Raw genomic sequence first — 27,427 nt, forward strand, 5'->3', positions numbered from 1 at the left:
CTCCATTGCAAGAGCAGATGCTAACCTACATCCATCTGCTGCATATGACCAACAACGATGGTGTCGATAAAACAAACAAACAAAAAAGGTCAAGTGAGAAAATGTTTTATAAAATACCTTCGAGTCATGCAGGGAAAACTTAGGAAGGGAAGCGGTAGAGCGCATACCTGTGCCAGGGCTGAACAGTTTAGGTTTTCTATCATACTGATAGGCCGTGTCTTCATCCGGAATATAACCAAAATCGAATTGGCTTGTTTTTGTCACATACCCAACCTGTCCACCAAGTTTCGTCCAAATCCGTCAACAACTTTTTGTGATATCTTGATATATATCATTTTTGGCCTGATCACTCACTGGTGAAGAATCACTTAAAAATTATAGTTTCCGGATACGGATCTGGATATTTACTAAGAACTAAACATTTCGTCTTTGCCACAAACCTAACCGGTCCATCGGGTTTCATCCGAATCTGTCCATAACTCAGATATTGTGCTACATATCGTTTTTGGGATTTACCAGACAACCTACCCATCCTGGCAATTGGTCGTCGCAATGCCCTGTTATCCCCAACAAAGGTTGAAAAAAAAAAAAGACTGGAATGAGGATTATGAGAAAACCCACTTTACTGGGAATATACTGCGTTTATTCAAGTGGAGATTTTTTTTAACCAAGGGAGGGAAAAACTGGGCTTGCCAATTACGACCAACCCTGACCACAGGAGTACCAAGAAGGCTGGAACCTGGGCCCATTTGTATTTCCATTTTGCACACAAAATGTCAATTCAGGGACTAGTCTTGCTCAGCGACCATCGCAGCTCACTCTCGACATCGATCAGCCTATCAGCCTATGTCTGTCTTTATTTTAAATCACTACTAAACTTGAGAATGCAAGTTCACATCGGTAAGTCGTTCGGAACATCACTAGGACTTGTGTCACTGCATAGCACAGATAGTTCTCGACCACCATGGAAACCCACTCACGGCTCCCTTAGGGGTCACGACCCACCGTTTGAGGAACACTGGCCTAGGGATATGTGTACTTTGAGATGTATGGCCTGGGTTTTAATCTAGACCAGCAAAAACTCTCATTCTGGTATTTTGCACAAGGGTGAGGCGTCAACGTGAGAGACGTCCATCGGAAATACATTGAATCGAAGAACCCGCATGCCTACACCGGTCGCTGGTGGCCGCCATTAAAGATCCCATGGTGTAACTTACGAAGAGTGCTGAGTTATCGCCGGCATCCTGAACAAATTACAAATTTTGAACCGATTGACTTTGTAGCCTGGTGTTGGCTCAGCGGCTAGGGTGCCGGCTTGGGATCCGAGGATCCTGGGTTCGAGTCCCGGTTGATCGCTGAATTAACACCAGGGGGGTTGACTCAGCCCTGCCATCCTTCCGAGGTCGGCAAATTGAGTACCAGTTCACTGGTAATTCCCTGTGTGTCACAAGAGGCGACCAACAGGGTTGGCGGCAGGAAGAGCATCCCGACCATAAAACATTGCTTCAAAAAGGGGACCACGGTGCCCGAAAAAGGCCAACCCCTGCTCTGCGGGGAAAAATGGCCTCTAAAGGTGGTTCTTTCTTCTTTTTTTTGACTGCTGGGAATGCCATTCAGCATGACCCTTGCCAAGAGACTGCTTCGGCAGCAACTGTTGCTCTATCAAGAATATGGTAGATAGATGTCGATTATCGAGCGTCATTCCCGCTCCCCACAATAAAATAACAATAGGGCCCGAACAGAGGAAAGGCAAAAACGTAATTGAAATCTCATAATTTTTATTTGTCGGTTTATATAGCGTTTGCGGATTTTAGGGTAAAACATGCCAATACGAAATTCCAAGCCGGAATTAGCGTGCTGCATCAAAATGCAAATGCGGATCGTGTGTTGGTGTCATAAAATGGTGGTTTGCAGCCGATAGCAAATTACCCATGAGACTTTTCTGCAGTTGATTGCGGTAATTGAAGGCTCTTTTTGAAGAATCCATCGAAAAAATTTACGACCTGATGACTGATAAGAGGCGACCAATCCCACGTTGTGCAATTAAATCTCAATGTGCGGGAGACTTTGAGTTACAGGAGATTCCATGCGTAATTAAGTCCAATGGTATCCTAACCCCCTTATTCCGCTCTTAATCTGTCCAGGGACCGGATATTCAGCAGGTATGCCATCCTGTGGACATGGCTACATAGGAAAACACTAATTAATAAAAAATAATAATCGGGTAGACATGCAAACAATGTCCAAAGCGACATAGATATGAGAATGCATCTTGAAACAACTCGGCTCTGCATCAAACTTCGCAACACCTTGAAAAAAATCATCACCTGTTGTAGTCCAACTACCTCGTTTATTCAAACACTACCAAACATCTAAACATTTCTCCACCGCTTCTGAACTGTTTTAACAGATTATTTACAAGTTTACATCTGGCCTCGCTATTCCAGTCCTCTCCTATCTCTCTCTGCCCTACCCCAGGTGACGTGCGTTCCTCGGGTAAATGACGACGAGCTCACCCACCCAAAAGTAAACACTGCTTGCCCATCTGCATTCGTTAGTTCCCTTATTCTTCCAAATACGGAATGTTATCTCTGTGTCTGTTGTCTCATCCAATTCGCTGCCCATTACTACCTCATGCATTCACCCGTGTGCACATTAGCCAGGTTCCATTTGTCCGAATTTCAAGGTTCGTTCCGGTTTTGTGGACATTTATAACCATTCACATTTTTTGAAAAGTTTGAGAGGTTCTGAATCCGAAAGCCAATGTTTACATGTCACAAATGTCCACAAAATCGGAAGGAAATTACATATGGAACCTGACTACATCCATGATTTCCGTCACAAATGCGGATTCTTTCCCATTCTGTTCCTCTCTAGTCCATTATTACTCATTTTGTGTCATTCCTCCTTTCCTCCTGGCCTGGTGTTGGCTTAGCAGTTAGGGTGCAGGCTTGGGATCCTAGGATCCTGTGTTCGAATCCCGGTCTATCGCTGAATTAACGCCAGGGGGGTTGACTCAGCCTGTCATCCTTTCGAGGTCAGCAAATTGAGTACCAGCTTGCTGGGATGAATGATCCCAGTGTGTACCCCGGCTAGAATAGGTACACCATATCCCTGCGCATCGTAAGAGGCGACCAAGGGTTGGCGTCAGGAAGGGCATCCGGCCATAAAAACATTGCCTCAAACAGGGAACCATGATTGTCATGGGACCTGCAAGGCTAACCCCCGCTCCAGCGGGGAAAATGGCCTTAAAACGATCATTCATTCATTCATTCCTTCTTTCCTCCATGTGCATGCACATCCTACCCCACTCTGGTAGTTTGTGAAGCCGCTGTCATTTGACATTTAGCTCATCCATGAGCATCAACTCTTACATGGAAAAAAATTCATCTTTTTATGCCTTCACCCCCGAAGGTGGCCAGAGGCATTATGTTTTTGGGTTGTCTGTCCGTCCTTCCGTCCATCCATATGGGCTAAACCTCGTTTTCCTCAGCAACCACATGGCTGATTGAGACGAAACTTTCAGGGTAGGAGGGATACCTATGCAGAATCTTTTTCATAATAATTGTGACGTCATAAGTCACGTGGTATGGCAGCCATTTTCGATACGCAAATAAGTAAAAAATTATTTCTCAGAAATTGCTGAATGGAAAAATTTGAAACTTGGCACATTGTCAAGAACTCCCAATGAGGAACAAAAGCATGATAATGATGACATAATAGGTGAGGTGGCCAAAAATGTTTTTATCAAATTCCTTATCCTAAAAATCAGAAATTGCATGCACATGATCTATGACCAATGTGTATTGAAATATTCAATTTATGACATCATAGGACACATGGTTTGGCATCCATATTGGATTTAACCTAAAACCTGAAAAAAACAACTTCTCCCAAACCACCAAATCAATTGACTCAAAACTTTACGTGAGTCATTGACTAAGCACAGCGATTAAAAGTTGATCACAAAAATATAATTGGTCACATGGTGTGGCAGCCATATTGGACTGAAGAAAAATATTAAATAATTATATCTCTTAAACCGCTTACCCTATCGATGCTAAATTTTACAAATATCAGATAACACCATTGTTGCATATCGATTGAAAATGATGATGTCATAGGTCACATGGTTTGGCAGCTATATTGAATAGAAAAACGAACCTTAGCCGATCAACAGGAAACTTCACAAATGTGATACCCGAAACATACATATGCAGAGTGTACATTTTTAAGGTCATATGTCACGTGGTGTGGCAGCCATATTAGGTTGAAAGCCAATATTTTAAAGAATCCCATTTCTGAAGCCGCTTCACTGATCAATGTGAAACCTGTCATGGCTGGTGAAAATGTGATAATTGAAAACAGCTGAAGGGATTTAAATCCAACCTGTTTATTTTTAGGACAGTGAACAAGGGCATCTACCCATTGTGGGACTATGTGGAGGCATAATGGCGACACAGTCACATTGCTCTAGTTTGGTCTGTTTTTCGTGAATATAATTTAGCGGCTTACAACATATTATCTTTGGATTCAAAAACATTTCAAAGCTGTTATTAATATTGTAAGACGGTGAGTTGTTGTGGAACCTGAGAGTTTGACAGAGTTGAATGTATTGCAAGCAAAGTCCCAAAATCAATTGCATCATGGAAGCACGAAGCAAAGAAAAGAAGAACAACAACAACAACAACATGCATTTTAAGGCAATTTTCCCTGCTAGAGCGGGGGTTAGCCTTGCGGTCCCCATGACAATCTTCTCCATTTTGCCCTATTTTCTGCATCTCTCCTTGTTAACCCCCTTGCCCGCATTTCTTCTTCCACCAACTTTAGCCAAGTCTTTCTCGGTCTTCCCCGTCCTCTACTTCCTTCTACATTAACTTCCATCACTCTTCTCAACCAGTCACTTTCATCCTTCCTCAATACATGACCAAACCATCTCAACCTGTTCCTCTTCACAGCATCAATCACAGGCAATATTCCCATCATCTTTCGCAATTCATCATTTGTCCTCCTCTCTCTCAACGATACTCCGCACATCCATCGAACCATTCGCATTTCCACCCTTTCCAGCCTTCGTTGCTGCTCTACGTTCATTACCCATGTCTCGCTCCCATAAATCATAACACTTCTCACACATGTAGCATACACCTTTCCCTTCAGCTTCAGCGACACTCTCCTCCTCATCAGCACGCCACTCAGTTCCCGAAACTTCTTCCATGCACATCTCACTCGAGCAACCGTTGCCGAGTCTGATCCACCTTCTCCATTCAGCATGTCTCCGAGGTAGCAAAATGTTTTCACACCTTCCAGCTTCACGCCATCTCCAAGATCCAACTCAACATTTCCTCCATCTGCATCTCCCTCTGCGCACACCTTACATTTGAATGTAGCTGCCACACTGGTTAATGACCCTCTCAGACCACTACATTTTTGATGAACCCACTCAGCGCACATTGTACACTGAATGGAGTTCACTCCGACACCCTTCCTGCACACAGCACACGGCCACTTCCCAGTTCTTTCCACCTCACCACATGCTTTACCACTTGCCATCACCTTTGTCTTTCCGATATTCACCTTCAGACCTTTTGTCTCCATACATTCCTTCCACTTGTTCATCTTTTCCTTCAGTCCATCCATACTTTCCGCAATCAACACCAGATCATCTGCATACAACAACTCCCACGGTAAACCCTCCTTTACGTTCTGAGCCAGCACCTCCATCACAGCTACAAATAGTAGTGGACTTAGTACCGACCCCTGATGCACTCCCACCTTCACCTCAAACTCACCACTGTTCCCGTCCTTCGTCCTTACAGCTGTGCGTGCTCTTTTGTACATTGCCATCACTACTCTGATCAACCATTCCTCCACTCCTAACTTCCTCAATGCCCATGTCAATACTTTGCGTGGAACCCTATCGAATGCTTTCTCCAGATCAACAAACCCAAAAAACAACTTCTTCCTCTTATCCATGTACTTCTCCTGCAACTGCCTCACAATGAAAAGCGCATCTGTCGTTCCTCTTCCTGGCATAAATCCAAACTGCATTTCGTCGATCTTCACTTTCTTCCTTATCCTCCTCTCCAACACCCTTTCCAATACCTTCATTCCATGCTCCAATAACTTTATCGCTCGGTACGAGCCACACTCCAGAGGGTCACCTTTCCCCTTGTATAGAGGGACGAGGGTACTCAGTTCCCAATCCACTGGAATGCGGCCTTCTTTCACCACCAGATTACAGATCTCTGTCATTCTCTTCACACCCCAACTTCCTGCTGCCTTCAACATATCTCCCACAACTCCCGTCGGCCCTCCCGCTTTTCCACTCTTCATTGCTTTTATCGCTTCCTCAACTTCCTTCTCAGTTATCTTCTCTGCCGGTCCTAAAACTGGGTTACTCTCTATGTTGCCATCCCATTCATTCTCTGCATTCAACAGTATTTCCATATATCTCTTCCATCTTCCTTTAATTCCATCTGGGTCCACAACCATTTGTCCCACTTCATCCTTCAAGCAACTCACCCCCATCACATCACACCTCTCTTTCGCTATCTGCTTTGCAATCCTGAATACCGTTCTCTGACCCTCTTCCGAATCCAAGCGTTCTCCGAACATTTTCCTACATGCCTCCTGCGCCTTTGCTACCTCTTTCTTTGCAGCCTTCCTGGCTGCCTTATAACTTTCATGCTCTGCTGTTTCTGCTCCCGTACCCTTCGCCTTCTGCCACTCTTTGAACTTCTTCCTCTTCTCGTCAATCCTCTTTCCAACTTCAACATCCCACCACCATGTTTCCGAGTGCCTCGGTGGTCCTTTTGTCCATCCACATACCTCACCAACGGCTCCCAACAGACTAGCTTTCATTGACATCCAACCACTTTCAAGCTCAACCACATCATCCTCTACCTTACTACTCAGCCTCTCTTTTAATGCCTCCCTTACTGTCACCTCTTTCAACCTCCACACCTTCATTCTTGGTTGGTACTTCACCCGCCGAGCTCTCCTCGCACCTTTCACCCTTATGTCGCAGACAACCAAGTGGTGCTGTGAAACAGCCTCCTCCCCCGGGATCACCTTTGTGTCCCGGAGGTGCCCCCTATCTCGCCTACGCACCATCAGGTAGTCAACGGTTGTCGTCGACCCACCTGACGTGTATGTAACAAGCTTATTGTCCTCTTTCTGGAACTGAGTATTACAAATCAACAAATCAGCTCCATCAGCAAACTCCAAAATCCTTTCACCAGAAGAAAGAAAGAAAGAAAAAAAACCAGAAAGAAAAGAAGAACATGTCATGGAAATGTGAAAGCAAGGTATAAAGTACAAGCAGGCCAGAGGATTTGTACCTGAAACACTGAGGTAAGCCGTGCGGATGAGAGGTGGTCGCCCACTGCCAGTGAGCCACACTTCGCAGTCGTACCGTCCAGCATCTTCAGAGGAAGGGTTCATGAGCTTCAGTCTCCGGTCATGGTCGCTGAGACCGGATGTGACAGGTGCCCCGTTTCGTTTCCACACGATGCCGAATTGCCGCAGAGGCCTGAGACAGCAGGAAATGAATGTTAGCCAGCTCAACTTAGGACCTCCAAGAGCGATATTTTTCAATTAATTTACAATTCATCGGTCCATTATTTCAAGCACGTCCAATAAAAATTACTAAATAAATGTCCCTTTTTACATGTGTAGTGCCCAGAATATATTGCAATACTTATTTTAAAATTATTGAATAAAAAGCTTGTAAGTAAAACCTTGTACACAAGCTCCTTCCGTTGTGACTGAACAATCATTGTTAGCTGCATCCCTTGTTTGTCCATCTTCATCTACTTTGTCTCCCCTCCATCCTGTTTTTGGCTTTTCCCCTTTCTCCAGCTGTTCCCTTTGTTATTCTGTGTCCTGATCTGTTCTGTGTCCTTGTGCTCTTGTACGTGCCGAGACCACATATGTTACATATATATATATATACATATATATATATATATATATATATATATATATATATATATATATATATATATATATATATATATATGTACACACACTACATGGCCAAAAGTATGTGGAAACCCGAACATCACACCCGCATGTGCTCGGCGAACATCTCAGGCCAAAATCATGGGCATTAATATGGAGTTGGTCTCCCCTCTGCTGCTATAACAGCCTCCACTCTTCTGGGAAGGCTTTCCACTAGATGTTGGAACATTGCTGCGGGGATTTGCTTCCATTCAGCCACAAGAGCATTGGTGAAGTCGGGCACTGATATCGGGTGATTAGGCATGGCTCGCATTCGACATTCAAATTCATCCCAAAGGTGTTCGATGGGGATGGGGTGTTCGATGAGGTCAGGGCTCTGTGCAGGCCAGTCAAGTTCTTCCACACTGATCTCGACAAACCATTTCTGTAGGGACTTCGCTTTGTGCAGGGGGGGTATTGTCATGCTGAAACAGGAAAGGGCTTTCCCCAAACTGTTGCCACAAAGTTGGAAGCACAATCGTCTGGAATGTCATTGTATGCTGGAGCGTTAAGATTTCTCTTCACTGGAACTAAGGGGCCATGAAAAACTGGAACTAAGGGGCCAAACCATGAAAAACAGCCCCGGACCATTATTCCTCCTCCACCAAACTTTACATTTGGCACGATGCATTCGGGCAGGTAGCGTTCTCCTGGCATCCGCCAAACCCAGATTCGTCCGTCGGACTGCAAGATGGTGAAGCGTGCTTCCTCACTCCAGAGAACCCATTTCCACTGCTCCAAAGTCCAATGGCGTAGAGCTTGGCACCACTCCAGCCGACGCTTGGCATTGCGCATGGTGATCTTAGGCTTATGTGCGGCTGCTCGGCCATGGAAACCCATTTCATGAAGCGCCGATGAAGCTCCTTTCATACATATATATATATATATATATATATATATATATATATATCTGTGCAGTGTCTGTCTTGTGTTGTCTTGTTTTGTCACTGAACTACTCCCTCAAACTTTTGTGAAATCATACCAAACTTCTGGTACGCACATACCTCTCCTGTGTGTATGTCCTAAGTGTATTGTTTTTTTGAAGAAAAAAAAATATATATTTTTTTTGGGGGGGAATTATTTTTTCTTTTCAACTTAAATCTGCAACCTCATTTGTTTATAAAATGGAATATCATGTACATTACAAATACATTTGTGCAAAATAATTGTTTGTATTATGATTGGTTTAAATCAAGACAAAACAGCAACTCAGGTACAGTCATTATCCTCAGCTAAAATAAGCCCGTTCCTCAGCAACGACGCGTGGTGAAGCGAGCGTGGTGAGCCGAGCTAAGCTTGTGTGGAAATATATATATATATATATATATATATATATATATATATATATATATATATATATATATCTTCCTTGTTCCAATCATTACAGTACAGGTATTGAGGCTCATTTAAAGAGCAGTAAAATTCTCACAAAATGGTATAGGTTGTCCTGAATGCTGATATGAAGTACAGAGTGAATCTTAAATATCTAAAGGGGTCTAACGGGTCTCAGTGCACATTTAACAGTTATGTATTCACAGGGGAAGAAATACAAAAAAAAAATCAAAATAAGCAAGACGAGAAAATATTCCACATTTTGACTGGATGTCTTTTTCACCACAGCAGAATTTAATTTAATTTCAACTACTTTTGTCTGCAGCGGTCATGTACCATAACCATAACATGTACCATAACATGTGAGTCATGTACCATAACAGTCACAAATCAGTCACAGCTTTATCCATGGTATTGTCAATCTACCCAAAACCATGGTATTCACTCCAAAAAGTCTGAGATTTGCTGCAGGAGTATAAAAAACAAGGGCCACCCGAAAAGCAGTTGGGAAGGAGTTTAACTAGGCATGTGCAGGTGAAAAGAATGAGCTTTCAAATTAAAAGTGCCCTTTGAGCTCCATTCAAAAAGTTTAGAAAGGTCTTCGGAACAGGAGCTTCATTCCGAGGCCCAGCTGCCTGGCTATTATCCCTAGACAGAAAAAGAGCTTTCGAAGAACATTTTCCAACCAATGGGTGAAAAATATTCGAATTTCGTACTCAGTGTACATTTAACAACAATTGCAGACTATTAAAGCATTTGCTTGGGGGGGGGGGGGGGCATCCTGTGCTCTTGTGAGTTAAACATCACATACCAGGATGTTGGATAGTCCTGCCTGCCTGGTATGGGCGGTACAATGACACTAGACCTGTCAATGACCCAAAGATCCCACGTCTTCTTCGCAGGGAGTCTTGGTTATTCGTTGCCAACAATGCGTTCAGCAGCACTGGCCTATAATTACGTTTTTATCATACTTATTACATGTCCAAGTACACAGGGTTTTAAGTCAAGGAGACAGTTTAATTTGTAGGTACACAAATAGCATTGTGGAACGGAGGTGATCTGTCATATGATGTTGCTGCAAAGATGGAAATCAATTTGCTGTGGACCGAGAAAGCTGAAGAACTTATTTATTTTGATATTCACCAAAATCCTTTCCTTCCTTCCGTTTAAGTGCTACTTCATCAGGATGAAGATCACTGCACTGCGGTTGTGCGCAAGTGTGGAACGGTGCCGATGGAACCAAATTGTGCAAATATATATATGTGAGTATTCATACAAATATATACATGTGAGTATTCATACAAATATATACATGTGAGTATTCATACAAATATATACATGTGAGTATTCATACAAATATATACACGTGAGTATTCATACAAATATATACATGTGAGTATTCATACAAATGTATACATGTGAGTATTCATACAAATATATACATGTGAGTATTCATACAAATATAGAGTCACGTGAAAAAGTAAGTACACCCCATGTAAAGTTTTAACTTTTTCAACATATTTCAACATACAGCTATTTGATCTTCATTTCAACAATAATGACAGATAAAGGTGATATAATATAAGAAATATCATGAAACATTTACATTGTGTAGTCCATTGTATAATTTAAATAAACATAAATGCAAATTTCACATGTGGAAAAAGAAAGTACACCCCTACATTTATCACTACTTCAAATACCTAAAATTAGAATCAGGTGCACCAGCTCAGGTGCAAATGATAAGAACATCGTTAGAGAGGATCTTGGAGGAACCTGTCTTATTTAAACCTGACATTTAGTTTGGTTTGCTCTTTGTTGTTGAAGTGTGCGGCATCACCATGTCCAGATCAAAAGAGCTCTCTGAGGCCTTCAGAAAGAAGGTTATAGATGCCTACGAGTCTGGGAAGGGATTTAAAAAGATCTCCAAACAATTTGAAATCAATCATTCGACTGTCCGGAAGATCATCTACAAGTGGAGAAGATTCCAAACAACTGCCATCTTGTTCAGGCCAGGCCGCCCCAGCAAGTTCAGCCAAAGAGCAGACCGCAAGATGCTGAAATAAGTCTCTGAGAACCCCAGAATGTCATCACGGGACCTACAGGTAGCTCTTGCCACTGTTGATGTCAAAGTGCACGAGTCTACATTAGAAAGAGGCTGCACAAATTTGATCTACATGGGAAGTGTGCCAGGAGAAAACCTTTGCTGTCCAGAAAGAACATCAGGGCAAGACTAAAGTTTGCAAATGAACACCTCGGCAAATACCAGCACTTCTGGAACAATGTGCTCTGGACAGATGAGTCAAAGGTAGAGCTATTTGGCCACAGTACCAGAAGACATGTTTGGTGAAAACCAAAGACAGCATTTGACCACAAGAACCTGATACCAACTGTAAAGCATGGTGGTGGAATATTATGGTTTGGGGCAGCTTTGCTGCATCAGTGCCTGGGCAGCTCACCATCATAGAATCCACTATGAATTCTTCATTGTACCAGAGGGTGCTTGAGGATAAAGTGAGGCCATCTGTCGGGAAGTTGAAGCTCAACCGAAGGTGGACCTTGCAACATGACAATGACCCTAAACCTACCAGTAAATCCACCAAGGAATGGCTGAAAAGAAAGAAATGGAGGGTTCTGGAATGGCCAAGTCAAAGCTCGGATCCAAATCCCATCGAGATGTTGTGGGCGGATTTGGGAAGGAGCTGTGCATGCAAGGCACCCCACGAACATCGCACAGCTGAAAGAATTCTGCATGGGGGACTGGGCAAAAATTTCTCCCAGTCGATGTCAGAGACTGGTAGACAGTTATAAGAAACGCCTACTTGAGGTTGTTTCTGCCAAAGGGGGCAATACCACTCTCCGAAAAGACCGACTGGACAACCCTCCCATCCACTTTCTGAATAATCCTCTCCAAGAAGTTCTGTCACTCAAGCTTTTGGGTCTCACTATCTGCCATGATATTTCCTGGGAAAACCACATTTCAAATCTGGCCTCCAAAGCCAGTCGCCGAATGGGCATCCTCCATCGTGCAAAGTCCTTCCTTGGCACACCTGAGCTCCTCAACACATACAAGGCCTTCATCCGCAGCTCAATGGAATACTGCTCTCCCCTCTGGGCTGGTGCTCCTGCCTCACACCTACCTCGTCTTCACGCTGTTGAAACCAAAGCGTTCAGAATCATTGGAATCTCCCGCGATGAAGCTAACTCCAAGGGCCTTTCACTCACTCACCGCAGGCAGATTGGTGGTCTTTCCATCTTCTACGGACTCCTCTCTGGCCTTGCCCCCCCAGCTCTCTCTGGGCTCTGTCCCCCAAATATTCCTACAGGTCGCACAAGATCTGCCTGCAACCCTCTTATGGTTAAACTGCCAAAATCAAGACTCTCTGTTCACCTTCACTCCTTCATTCCTCTTTTCTCCTGTCTCTGCAACAAACTCCCTCACTCTCTTCAATCCCACTCCACCCTCCAGGTCTTTAAAACAGCTGTTCACCACCATCTCTTATCTTCCCCCATCCAAAACCTTGATCTTTTCTACCCCCACTAATTTCACCCCAAATCCACTTTTTTGAAATACCAACTTCTGTCCTGGAAGTCCTTGGTGTCCTTGTGTTTTATACTTCTCCCACCCCACTCCCCCTTCCCACGCCTCCTCCCCCCAGGCCCTCTCCCTCCCACACATGTCCCTGCTCTCAAATGTTATGTTTGTGTGCTTCCCCTTCTCTCCCCATCTTGTCTTCCGCTCCCTCTTTTTATATATTTTGTTTGTCTGGTTGATTTGTTTGTGAAATAAATGTTCGCTCTTTCACGAGCCTTGACTCGGTATCCAAAAAAAAAAAAAGGGTGTACTTACTTTTTCCACATGCAAAATTTGCATTTATGTTTATTTAAATTATACAATGGACTACAAAATGTAAATGTTTCATGATATTTGTTATATTATAGCACCTTTATCTATCAATATTTTTGAAATGAAGATCAAATAGCTGTATGTTGAAATATGTTGAAAAAGTCAAAACCTTACATGGGGTGTACTTACTTTTTCATGTGACTGCATACATGTGAGTATTCCTACAAATATATACATGTGAGTATTCATAGAAATATATACATGTGATTATTCATACAAATATATACATGTTAGTATTCATACAAATATATACATGTGAGTATTCATACAAATATATACATGTGAGTATTCATACAAATATATACATGTGAGTATTCATACAAATATACACAAAGAATTAAGTTAAGCACCCCCCCCGTTTTTTTACAACCTCGCACATTACAAGTTTGTTGTCGTCAAAACAGTGTAATATACCCATGATATTGCTATATTTTCTGGAGAAGTGATATTATGGTCACATAAAAACATAACAATCATGCCGTTTTCAATATTTTATTCTGAATAATTTAAGGTGAAATTTTTTGGGAATTTTAGGCATATTTTCACCTCAATTCAAGTATGGAGCTATAGGTCCATCACGGACAGTGTGGATGACGTTTATGTTTTCTAACGTACAGTCATTGTTCTGAGAAGACCTCTAGCGATCTTTGCGTCAATAACGTGTGTAGGACCCACGTGATCGGATCACTGACTCAACCCTACGTCTCATAGACCCTGTAAGCCGTCGTATGCGTTGCTGTGGCAGGTTGAACCCCCTCGAGCACGTTTGGGACATGTTGGGACGACAAATTGCGAAGATGGTCCCTCCAATAGCCAATCTGGATGAATTGGAACGTGCATTACATCGGGAATGGAACAACCTGCCACAGCAACGCATACGACGGCTTACAGGGTCTATGAGACGTAGGGTTGAGTCAGTGATCCGATCACGTGGGTCCTACACACGTTATTGACGCAAAGATCGCTAGAGGTCTCCTCAGAACAATGACTGTACGTTAGAAAACATAAACGTCATCCACACTGTCCGTGATGGACCTATAGCTCCATACTTAAATTGAGGTGAAAATATGCCTAAAATTCCCAAAAAATTTCACCTTAAATTATTCAGAATAAAATATTGAAAACGGCATGATTGTTATGTTTTTATGTGACCATAATATCACTTCTCCAGAAAATATAGCAATATCATGGGTATATTACACTGTTTTGACGACAACAAACTTGTAATGTGCGAGGTTGTAAAAAAACGGGGGGGGGGTGCTTAACTTAATTCTTTGTGTATATATACATGTGAGTATTCATACAAATATATACACGTGAGTATTCATACAAATATATGCACGTTAGTATTCATACAAATATATACACGTGAGTATTCATACAAATATATACATGTGAGTATTCATACAAATATATACACGTGAGTATTCATCCAAATATATACACGTGAGTATTCATACAAATATATACACGTGAGTATTCATACAAATATATACACGTGAGTATTCATACAAATATATACACGTGAGTATTCATACAAATATATACATGTGAGTAATCATACAAATATATACACGTGAGTATTCATACAAATATATACACGTGAGTATTCATACAAATATGAGTATTCATACTCTTTATGCCAGGAAGAGGAACGACAGACGCGCTTTTTATTGTGAGGCAGTTGCAGGACAAGTACATGGAGAAGAGGAAGAAGTTGTTTCTTGGGTTTGTTGATCTGGAGAAAGCATTCGATAGGGTTCCACGCAAAGTATTGACATGGGCATTGAGGAAGTTAGGAGTGGAGGAATGGTTGATCAGAGTAGTGATGGCAATGTACAAAAGAGCGCGCACAGCTGCAAGGACGAAGGACGGGAACAGTGGTGAGTTTGAGGTGAAGGTGGGAGTGCATCAGGGGCGGTACTAAGTCCACTACTATTTGTAGCTGTGATGGAGGTGCTGGCTCAGAACGTAAAGGAGGGTTTACCGTGGGAGTTGTTGTATGCAGTTGATCTGGTGTTGATTGCGGAAAGTATGGATGGACTGAAGGAAAAGATGAACAAGTGGAAGGAATTTATGGAGACAAAAGGTCTGAAGGTGAATATCGGAAAGACGAAGGTGATGGCAAGTGGTAAAGCATGTGGTGAGGTGGAAAGAACTGGGAAGTGTCCGTGTGCTGTGTGCAGGAAGGGTGTCGGAGTGAACTCCATTCAATGTACAATGTGCGCTGAGTGGGTCCATCAAAAATGTAGTGGTCTGAGAGGGTCATTAACCAGTGTGGCAGCTACATTCAAATGTAAGGTGTGCACAGAGGGAGCTGCAGATGGAGGAAATGTTGAGTTGGATCTTGGAGACGGCGTGAAGCTGGAAGGTGTGAAAACATTTTGCTACCTCGGAGACATGCTGAATGGAGAAGGTGGATCAGACTCGGCAACGGTTGCTCGAGTGAGATGTGCACGGAAGAAGTTTCGGGAACTGAGTGGCGTGCTGATGAGGAGGGGAGTGTCGTTGAAGATGAAGGGAAAGGTGTATGCTGCATGTGTGAGAAGTGTTATGATTTATGGGAGCGAGACATGGGTAATGAACGTAGAGCAGCAACGAAGGTTGGAAAGGGTGGAAATGCGAATGGTTCGATGGATGTGCGGAGTATCGTTGAGAGAGAGGATGACAAATGATGAATTGCGAAAAATGATGGGAATAGAGCCTGTGATTGATGCTGTGAAGAGGAAGAGATTGAGATGGTTTGGTCATGTGTTGAGGAAGGATGAAAGTGACTAGTTGAGAAGAGTGATGGAAATGAGTGTCGAAGGAAGTAGAGGACGGGGAAGACCGAGAAAGACTTGGCTAAAGATGGTGGAAGAAGAAATGCGGGCAAGGGGGTTAACAAGGAGAGATGCAGTACAACTCGCCTCTTAGACATCTTGCCTAGGTTCCAATATTGAACCAGCTATACACCGCCACTCTGGTGTTTCACAGTCAGGTCGATGCATCAATCTGTGTCAACCCTAGGATGGATAACTAGTGCAGTTAACGGTCGAACGTTATCGTTAGCGATGAGCAGGCGAGTTATTGCTTTTACCCTGAACAAGTTGTGAATGATGTTGTTTTGCGACCATGGGTAGTGGGGCTCGTCATGTGACCTCCAGGAAGCACCAATATATTATGAAAGCTGTAATTAGCCTGCCCCAATCCCCTCCCCCCTCCAACCCCCCCTCCCTCCACCCTTCGCAACAGGAGACAGGGCTTCACACTTGCTTTTGTGCGTGTGTGTGTGTGTGTGTGTGTGTGTGTGTGTGTGTGTGTGTGTGTGTGTGTGTGTGTGTGTGCGTGCGTGTGTGTGTGTGTGTGTGTGTGTGTCCAGGTCATAACCTTTTTACTAATTGAGCTTTTGTATTCAAATTTTCTACAAACCTTTATTATGAGAATATAGAGAATATAATTTAAAAATTAGGTCACAGTGACTATAAATAGCCCTCAATAGCCCCAACGCAGCTTGTCAAGCACAAGATGGCCCATTTTTTAAAATCACTTCCGTGTTTATTTATTTACCATTGAGTTTCAGTGTCTGTCCGAGCAATAACATTTTTACTAATTGAGATTTTGGTATCAAATCTTCAACAAACCTTTATTATTTACCTATTGATTTTTGTCTTTTTGCACTTGTTTTATGTACTCTGTCAAAGCACCTTTGGGCTTCTTGAAAAGCGCTATATAAAATTAATGTATTATTATTATTATTATTATTATTATTATGAGTATATCGAGAATATAATATAAAATTAGGGTCACAATGACTATAAATAGCCCTCAATAGCCCCACCGCAGCTTGTCAAGCACAAGACGGCCCATTTTTAAAAATCACTTCCGTGTTTATTTATTTACCATTGAGTTTCAGTGTCTGTCCAAGCAATAACATTTTTACTAATTGAGATTTTGGTATCAAATTTCAACAAACCTTTATTATGAGTATATCGAGAATATAATTTAAAATTAGGTCACAATGACTATAAATAGCCCTCAATAAATAGCCCTTGACAAAATCACAGACTGGGCAAACAAGTGGAACATGCCTTTCAATCCTGACAAATCTCACACTCTTACGATGTCTCTCCGAAAAGACCGACTGGACAACCCTCCCATCTACTTTCTGAATAATCCTCTCCAAGAAGTTCTGTCACTAAAGCTTTTGGGTCTCACTATCTGCCATGATCTTTCCGGGGAAAACCACATTTCCAAGCTGGCCTCCAAAGCCAGTCACCGACTGGGCATCCTCCATCATGCGAAGTCCTTCCTTGGCACACCTGAGCTCCTCACCACATACAAGGCTTTCATCCGCAGCTCAATGGAATACTGCTCTCCCCTCTGGGCTGGTGCTCCTGCCTCACACCTAGCTCGTCTTCACGCTGTGGAAGCCAAAGCGCTCAGAATCATTGGAATCTCCCGCGATGACGCTATCTCCGAGGGCCTTTCACTTACTCACCGCAGGCAGGTTGGTGGTCTTTCCATCTTCTACCGACTCCTCTCCGGCCTTGCTCCCCCAGCTCTCTCTGGGCTCTGTCCCCCAAATATTCCTGCAGGTCGCACAAGATCTGCCTGCAACCCTCTTATGGTTAAACTACCAAAATCAAGACTCTCTGCTCACCTTCACTCCTTCATTCCTCTTTTCTCCCACCTCTGGAACAAACTCCCTCACTCTCTTCAATCCCACTCCTCCCTCCAGGTCTTTAAAACGGCTGTTCACCACCATCTCTTATCTTCCCCCATCCAAAACCTTGATCTTTTCTACCCCCGCTAATTTCACCCCAAATCCACTTTTTTGAGGTGACTTTTGTCTTCTTTCCTGGAAGTCCTTGGTGTCCTTGCGTTTTATACCTATCCTGCCTCCCCCCAGGCCCTCTGCCTCCCACACATCTCCCGATGTCCCTGCCCTCAAATGTTGTGTTTGTGTGCTTCCTCCCCTTCTCTCCCCATCTTGTCGACCGCTCCCCTTTTTATATACAGACTTGGCATTTAATATGGAATATTTTTTTTGTGGGGGTGAACTTACTTTTCAAGATGTCTTAGAACCAAAAGTTCATTGGAAATATGTTGAAATTATTCTATATTTTGTTAATGTGACCTTCAAAAGAAACAAAAACCACATTTGACATTTCGAAACAAATAAATTGATCCTTGAAAGTGATGTAAACTGATATCGAACTCAATTCATGGATAGTACTGTGTTAAACTTCTGTGCGTTTTCCAGAAGTATCTCTTTATTTTGCACATTAGCCAAATTTTTTTTTAACAAAAACAAAAGTTAAATTACGACTGGGATTACCGACAGTAAAATTACAGTTCAGTACTTTGTGTAACCCGCACAAGCATTCAGGAGAGCACGTACACGTTGAGGCATGCTGTTCACGAGATTTGCCAAGGTTTGGACAGGAATCGCTTGCCATGCAGTTACAATAGCCTGCTGCAATTCACGCACAGAGGTCGGCTGCTGGTCCAAGTGGTCGATTTGACGCGTTAATTCTGCCCACAAGTTCTCTATCGGATTCATATCCGGGGACATGGCAGGCCACTCCATATGCTCTACACCAAGGTCAGCAAGAAAGTGTTGGATCATGCAAGCACGATGAGGCCGGCCGTGCATTGTCATCTTGGAAGACAAAGTTTCCTCGAAAGGCTGCACAAGCAAATGGAAGCAATGTTTCTTCCAGAATGGCCCTGTACTTGAATTGGTTCAGGTTTCCATTCAGAACAACCAGGTCAGTTTTGCCCCCTGCATGAAAAGCAGCCCAAACGGTCACCCCACCACCTCCAGCTTGGACTCTTGGCACTATACAATCTTTGTTGAAGGCTTCATGCACTTGTCTGCGCACTCCGACGCGGCCATCTTGACGATAGACCAGAAATCTAGACTCGTCACTGAAGGTCATGTGATTCCAGTGTCCTGGCTGCCATTGACGGTGCTCTCTGGCCCACTGCAATCGGCGCTGGCTGTGTTGTCTGGTCAGGCGTGGCTTTCTCAGGGGACGCCTGGCACGATAGCTTGCTTGAACCAGTCGTTGGTTGACTCGCCTTCTGGATACAGGCACATTTGTCAGTTGCTGCCACTCAGCCCTAAGCCAATTAGCTGACTTGGTACGGCCATTGCGGACTAACCGGTGCAGCTGGCGATCATCCCTCCTTGTGGTTCTGCGGGGACGTCCTGGCCTCGGTATTGGAGTAGGGACACCCCTCTGAGCATTTCGTTTCAGGATCTTTGACACCTGACCTTGAGTGATGCCATACTGCTGAGCAATAGCACGCTCTTTCATGCTGTAATTTCGTAAAGCCACCACTCCATGACAAACAGCATTGTCGAGTTGACGGACCATCTCCAGAGGAAGCGGCAATAACTTTTGGAGACGTGCAGCAGTTGTTTTCCACTAATACAGAACGCAACAACCCTTGTATACCCGACTGTGAAGCCAATCATCAAATGCACCTGTCCGTACATTTTGCCACGCCACCTGTGATATAATCCTGTTGTTGACTTCTTGCTGCGACAGACAATCAGTGACATGGTTCTTTTAACAAATAAATCACCAAAGTGTAAAATAAACTCACCAGATTGATATACTGAGTTAAGAAAGTAAACCCAAGTCAAGAAAAAAAAAATATTCCATATTAAATGCCAAGTCTGTACTTTGTTTGCTTGTTTGTTTGATTTGTTTGTTTGATAAATGTTAGCTCTTTCACAAGCCTCGACTCTGTATACAAAAAAATAATAATAATAATAATAATAGCCCCACCGCAGCTTGTCAAGCACAAGACGGCCCATTTTTTGAAATCACTTACGTGTTTATTTATTTACCATTGAGTTTCAATGTGTCTGTCCGAGCAATAACATTTTTACTAATTGAGATTATGGTGTCAAATCTTCAACAAACCTTTATTATGAGTATACAGAGAATATAATTTAAAATTAGGTCACAATGACTATAAATAGCCATCAATAGCCCCACCGCAGCTTGTCAAGCACAAGACGGCCCATTTAAAAAAATCACTTCCGTGTTTATTTATTTACCATTGCGTTTCAGTGTCTGTCCAAGCAATAACATTTTTACTAATTGAGATTTTGGTATCAAATCTTCAAAAAACCTTTATTCGGAGTATATCGAGAATATAATTTAAAATTAAGTCACAATGACTATAAATAGCCCTCAATAGCCCCACCGCAGCTTGTCAAGCACAAGACGGCCCATTTTTTAAAATCACTTCCGTGTTTATTTATTTACCATTGAGTTTCAGTGTCTGTCCGAGCAATAACATTTTTACTAATTGAGATTTTGGGAACAAATCTTCAACAAACCTTTATTATGAGAATAGGGAGAACATAAATTAATAAAATGTCCAAAAACAAAAGCTTTAGCTGTCTTTTTTGTCAAGTTCATTTTGAGTATGAGGGGACGTGGGCAGGCTTTGCATTTTGAGATGCTTTCTCGGTGACTATTTCGCTGTCATTGTAAGAAATTACCATACGATGAGGAGAGCATGAACTGTATTGTTTTGGGGATATTGGATAAAATGTTCCCGCTGGTACCCAACCTGCTCTGTATTAATGATCGTCTTCACCAGAGAGCCGCCATTTTTTGTGAACAGTGTGCTTCTGGCCGTGGAAATCTTGGACAGTTTTGAATCCAATTGGATCCAATTGGGTGTGTCCAGAATGGGTAGTGATGTTCTGGGTGTAGCTGGCATGCCCATGGAGTGGTAAAGAGCTTATTTGGTGGTAATCACATTAGCTATGGATGATGGTTGTTCTGCTGCGCAACCAGGGGGTAGGGTTCCCATGTATTATTGGGATTGAGCCGCTTAAATTAATGTCGTTGTTTGTTATTTTTAGCAATGGACAATACACTGACTGAGATTAATTATCAAGATAAGTGCAGTTCAAACTTTATATTTACCTCCGCCACAAAAGGTGGATGGAGGTTATGTTTTCACCCCTGTCTGTCTGTGAACAAGATATCTCAAAAAATTGTGGACGGATTCGGACGAAACTTGGTGGAGACGTTGCGTATATGACAAGGACTAATCGATTCGATTTTGGTAAAGATCTGAATATGGATTCGGATATGGGAATTATTTAATTTGTAAGTGAATCTTCACCATTGCGAGATCGGTCGAAAAGCGATATATACATGATATTTTAAAAAGTTATGGATGAGTTATGACTAAACTAGGTGGACGAGTTGGTTCGGGGACAAGAACAAGCTGATTAGATTTTGTTTCAGGTCTGAATCCAGATCCGGCCTATCAGTGGGATACAAACATAAACTCTTCAGCCTGGTGGAGGTATGCGCTCTACCGAGTGCCGTTCTAGTTGAAGTGGTTTTCAAAGTTTAAATTTTAATTTATTGTTACTTAGAAAAGGGGCTGACAGTATGACCTAGAGGTACGCACACTCACCTCTAAGCTGTTTGACCTGCGTTTGAATCCTGATCCAGCAGGTCGATGCATAAACTGTCATAACAGGGTGTTCTACAGTTAGGGTGATTCATCAATGTGTGTGCCATCCCTCATGTGGACAATAAGCCGGGTCTCCCATCTGCTGGAATTATTTGGTGGACGATAAATATTCCACGGTGTCCTTCGGGAAGGGAAGACGAGCTATCGCCAGCAGCCTGAACAAATTCCAAATTCCTGCCTTAACCCTACTTAGTCAATATTGTTGCGGATATGGCATTTGGCCTCCATATCCGCTTGTAAATATTCCCCTATTTCCCCAATACTCCCCAACTATCCCCAATCCCCCATCCCCTAGTCCCATTGCCTGTAAATAACACTCTGTAGAACCGACCTTCCCCTTTTCCCCCATTAAATGTCGTGCCCAGGTCCACCGCATCTCACGTAGACAACTTTCGGACATCTTGCTAGTTATTCTTATAGTCTAGTAGGAAGACTAGGTCCCCCTGCACCCCCCGGAGATATACTTCTAATCAGTGTTTCTAGATTGGAAAAAATGTGTAGAAAATGACTAGCTATGGCCCCAAGCTGAAAAAATGTCCCACATACCATTTTTATGCAAATTACTGCTGCCATTATCAAAAAAACGATTTTTGACATATCTCAGCCAATATTGCAGATAATTGAAAAATGAAGGTGTCTAGACCCATGTTTTGAAGGGCATAGATCATGATAGAACTATTCATAACATGATTACATGTGTCTATGGTATACTAGTATGCATATTAATGCTGTAATTACAAAATAATCAGTTTTACAAATGATAAGGATACGTTAATACTGCAGATAACTTAACATGGTACATAAGGGGTCTAAACCCAGGTATTTTCAAGGTTAAATGTCAACAAGATGCTCCTGAGTCTTGCATAGGGGCGGGACATTGGCAGTAACATTGGTACCACTCAACTTTTCTTCCCACCATTGACTTTGTATTGCGAGAGATTTTCACTTGCTTATTTAAAGGTTTCTCACCCAGCCCACGTAAAATCTACCAACTCCTGCTGTTAACTCCCAAACATATTTTTTTATGTTATCCAATCACAGTGCAGAAATGACAGACTAGAGATCCAAATTAGTGCTGCTATAGCTGCCATTTTACATTTCCATCCATGTAACATGCGCGCTCGCGCGCTCGTATCAATTGGTAATGTCGCGCGCTCGTATCAATTGGTAACGTTGATGTTATTGAATACCTCAGTTGAAAGTTCAGTCTTCCATTCCATCTGTGTGTTGTTCTTGGTATTCATCCTCCAATCTAGCCAGGTAAGATGCTAACTATAATGTTACTCACACTCTTGACTTCAGTTTCTGCATGAAATCATAAACAGGCAGAATAACAGCTGAGCCAGCTAGCACCATGTTAGCTAACGTTAAAGCTAGCCTCATCTATGTACAGTATGTTCCTAATGTCGGTGTAACTTAAACTTTTGTTAATGCCAAACATGAGACATATCTGTTGACTTCTGTATATGAATTGAACCAGAAAGAGGCACGACAGCTGAGCTAGCTACAGTAACTTAGCACAATGTTTCATTGGCCTAGATAGCTAACGTTAGTGTGGAAGAATTTAGATGTTTTAGCTATTAGCACTTTTGATGCCACTAAACATGGTTTAGTCAGCTAAAAAGTACCCTAGTGTAGAACATGACTCAGAACCTCTGTTACCTCACTGAAAACTCAGAGCCTCCTTTCACAGGCACTTTTAACATCATTCGTGATTTCTTATTTGTCATTTAACAGTGATGGTAGACATCGACAGCAAGCATGCCCAAAAGAAAACGGAGTGTAGAACCTGCAGCCCAAAGCTCTCCTCCTACATGCATCCTTCATGTACCATCCATGTCTGATCATGGGGATTTCACGCCCCTCCGTAAAATTAAAGGATCTGCTTCAGAAAAACTGCAACTGCTTCAAAAGATCCGGGATAGACGTCTCAACCAACCGCATGACTCCCCATGTCGTATGCAATCAGTATGTGATCAGATCCCGGCAACTCTTCCTGATGACCTAGAAAGAGTAGGATATCACAGCAAGTGTTATAAGCACTTTGTCCGCCACTTTCATCGTCTGGGAGATGATACAGAACCAGGGCCATCAACCTCATCATGGCATCACTCTCCTCGTAAACCAGGAGGTTCTGCTGAACCCATCTTCCCGCCAGAGTGTATATTTTGTGAGAAAGTTGAGACCAAAGATGCTCATCGCAATACTGAGAGGCCTACAACCTTCCCATCCTTTAAAAACAAAGAAAATGCATGGGAGCAAATCGAAACACGGGCTGAGAAAATGGGTCTCTATCGACTCCATCGAAAGGTGAAAAACAAAGACCTCTTTGCATGTGAGGCCAAACACCATCCGTCATGTTTTAAAGCTTTCCGCACAGCATTCTACAACTATGAGCGTGCGATTCACAGAGCCGAAGCACCAAAGGAGCAGGCTTGCATGTCAGCCGCCCATGAAAAGGCATTCAACTCAGTACTGGAACACATTCAAACCCAGGTCATCCAGCAGAATAAAGTTCTACAGCTTTCTTCCTTGCGCTTGCTCTATGTCGAGGAACTGAAACTGAATGGATATGAGAACTCAAATTATCGGTCAGAGAAACTACTGAAACGCCTACAGAATGACCCAATCAAGGAGCATATCCACTTCACGAAGGTTGATCATGACAAATGTGATGTCATTTCTTTCTGGCTTGTGCACAGCTCAAACATAACAGTTTCCAATGCTCTCGCACGAGCATTCACACTCGGAAGCACAAACAAGAACCAAAATGTTGCCCTCCAACTTCGCCAGGGTATTCTACAGGCTTTCAGAGAGTGTAAAGACCAACCATGGCCACCAACAGCTGAAGACATGGAGCTCAATCCTGAAGACATCCTACCTCCAGACCTTGTCCGCTTTCTCAGCGTGCTAATGACTGGCAAGGAGGGCATCGAGACAGAAAAGGTGAAGCGTCTGGTCTTCTCCATTGGACAAGATCTGTGCCGTGCAGTGTCAGATGGAAAATGGAAGTTACCAAAGCACATTCTCCTCTGTGTGACTGTAAGGCACCTGTTCCGAAGCAAACAGCTCACCACAATACTACACAGGCTTGGACACTCTGAGAGCTACGATTTCGCCTTGGAGTTGGAAACTGCTCTCGCCAAGGTCCTGGATGAAGTCTCAACTTATCGTACACCACAAATTGTGACAGGAGAGGGCAACCTTGTATTCCACTGTGAGTGGGACAACTTGAATAAAACCACTACCAGTGTGCACGGCAGCAACATTGTAAACAGTGCTGGAGGAATCATGGTGCAGGAGGTCAAGCCCGGGTTCGAGAGCAGCAAGGACCGAATGCTACCTACCATCAATAGGTCACAACAGCGTAGCCTGAAGGTCGACACACCAAAAACTCTCCCACCCTTGCACTTTACTCGCGTTGGCCCGAAGTTCCCTGAAGGCTCATCATTCACACCGCCAGCAGAGAATGACACAGTCTATGCCACTACGATGCAAGAGTACTACATCTGGCTCTTCATCAGATACATCGGAAGCTGTGGCCTGCAGCCTGTGCCTGGGCTAGGGGGTTTCACCTCTGCAACTGGTTCTCCCCCACCCAGCAAATCAACAGTCGACTACTGCACGCCTATCCACCAACCGATCACAGACAACGCAGTTGTTCGTGAGCTACTGAAGCGTTCCGAGGCAGCAACTGCTGAGGTGGGTCAGAGATGGGTCCTGAATACATTTGATCTGGGTGTCTGCATGAAAGCCCTTCCCATCATCTGGCGCTGGCCAAATGAATTTGCTAGTCATGTAGTAACGATTGGACCCTTCCACACATCCATGAACTACATCGGGATGCTCACTGGACACAAGATGCGTGGTTCTGGATATGCAGAGATTCTCTTTGAGGCACAACTAGTAACAAGTGGATCTCTCAAAGGTGTTCTCAGTGGAAAGGCCCAACATGTGGTGAGATATGCTTGCAGGTGCTTGATCAGATGGTGGCCAAGCAGCACTTTCTGTTCTCCACTGACAGTTACCATCCTGAGTCAATCAAAGCGCAGGAAAGGCTGAGGCGGGGCAGCTCAGAGAAGATCATTCTGGCTGGACCAGCAACCAGGAAGCCATATGACTTCAAAATGTTCCTTGCAAATGACGACAACAAAAAGCAGATGTGCCAGCTTCTTCTGAAAGTGTGGAGTGGACAAGAGGCAGCTACCAGGCTGGAGAGAACAGAGATGGCTGTGCTGATCGTGGAGGGGAAGGCCCACCAACTTGCCTCAACGAATGGCAAGGTAAAATTGAAAGCCCTTCGTGAATGGCGATTCAATTTGTAATTTTTCCTGAAAAAAAGGTGATTACCTGTGATGTTTGTCTAGATCTGAAACTGGCAGTGACTGGTGATTGAAATGCGGTGCCTTTTTGTGTTTCAGGTCGAGGTACGTGAACTCCCCACGATCTACAGCAACCAGGAAGAGACTGATACCAGGGTGGTTCTGTACCTCCATCATGCTGCTACCATCGGATACAAGAACGCTGTAGTCAGAACACCGGACACAGACATCCTCCTGATCCTGCTCCACCATGCCCACAACATCAAGCTGACGGTGTACCTGGATACAGGGTCAGGGAAGCATCGCCAACTTGTCAACGTCTCTGAGCTGGCAGAATCCCTGGGAGAGGACTACTGTGCCACTCTCCTGGGGTACTATGTGTTCAGCGGAGTGTAGAATCACTAATGCTAATGATGTTTATCTAAAACAAGCAAGAGAAGAGTGGTCACATTGAGTGCTAGGACTATTTTGACAGTTGTAATATTTAGAAAAATAAAACTTTGTGTTAACGTCTGTGTAGACGGACCTTAATATGAGTCTATTATTTCGTAAAACTGTGATTATTTTGTAAATAAAGCACTAATTAGCATACTAGTATACCATAGACACATGTAATCATGTTATGAATAGTTCTATCATGATCTATGCCCTTCAAAACATGGGTCTAGACACCTTCATTTTTCAATTATCTGCAATATTGGCTGAGATATGTCAAAAATCGTTTTTTTGATAATGGCAGCAGTAATTTGCATAAAAATGGTATGTGGGACATTTTTTCAGCTTGGGGCCATAGCTAGTCATTTTCTACACATTTTTTCCAATCTAGAAACACTGATTAGAAGTATATCTCCGGGGGGTGCAGGGGGACCTAGTCTTCCTACTAGACTATTAGTCTATGTCAGTTAAGGACTCGTTTCCATTAATTCTGACTCTTCGTTGCACCAGAATGTGATTATATGGCACCAGTAGTGAGTTTAGGACCTTCCCATACCTCCTCCCATACCTCCTCCCATCTTCTTCCCCAAACAACAACTACAACAACAACTACAACAACAACTACAACAACTACAACAACGGCGCGCGCGGGGAGTGTGCGTCCTCACTCCGGCTCGGTTAGCCGCCATTACCCATGTGCGCCGACGGGGTTACCACGAAGGGGCTGCCTGTCGGCCCCTCGTCAAGGGCGGAGCCGGTAACCCCCCGCACCCAATGAGAAGCAACGGGCCGATTCCATCTGGGGCGGAGCTAACGAGCCGAGGGCGTGTCACTCCCCGCCGGAGATACGCAGCGACTTACCGGATGTGAAGTCAGATGCGCCTGAACCACGGAGAGCAAAGGACGCCACCCCCAGCGCGACGAT

General features: G+C 43.4%; 1 protein-coding gene across 1 annotated transcript in view; it reads right to left on the minus strand.

Moving 5' to 3' along the window:
- SDK2 (sidekick cell adhesion molecule 2) overlaps positions 1 to 27,427 on the minus strand; it is a 990,523-nt gene that overhangs the window by 360,794 nt on the left and 602,302 nt on the right. Inside the window, exon 7 of the mRNA XM_068126284.2 lies at positions 7,344 to 7,534. Within this exon, the coding sequence (XP_067982385.2) occupies positions 7,344 to 7,534 (191 nt within the window). The remainder of the gene's footprint in view (positions 1 to 7,343; positions 7,535 to 27,427) is intronic.

Source organism: Myxine glutinosa, chromosome 10, assembly GCF_964187855.1.
Source record: "Myxine glutinosa chromosome 10, kmMyxGlut1.1, whole genome shotgun sequence".
In the NCBI taxonomy this organism is placed as follows: domain Eukaryota; kingdom Metazoa; phylum Chordata; class Myxini; order Myxiniformes; family Myxinidae; genus Myxine; species Myxine glutinosa.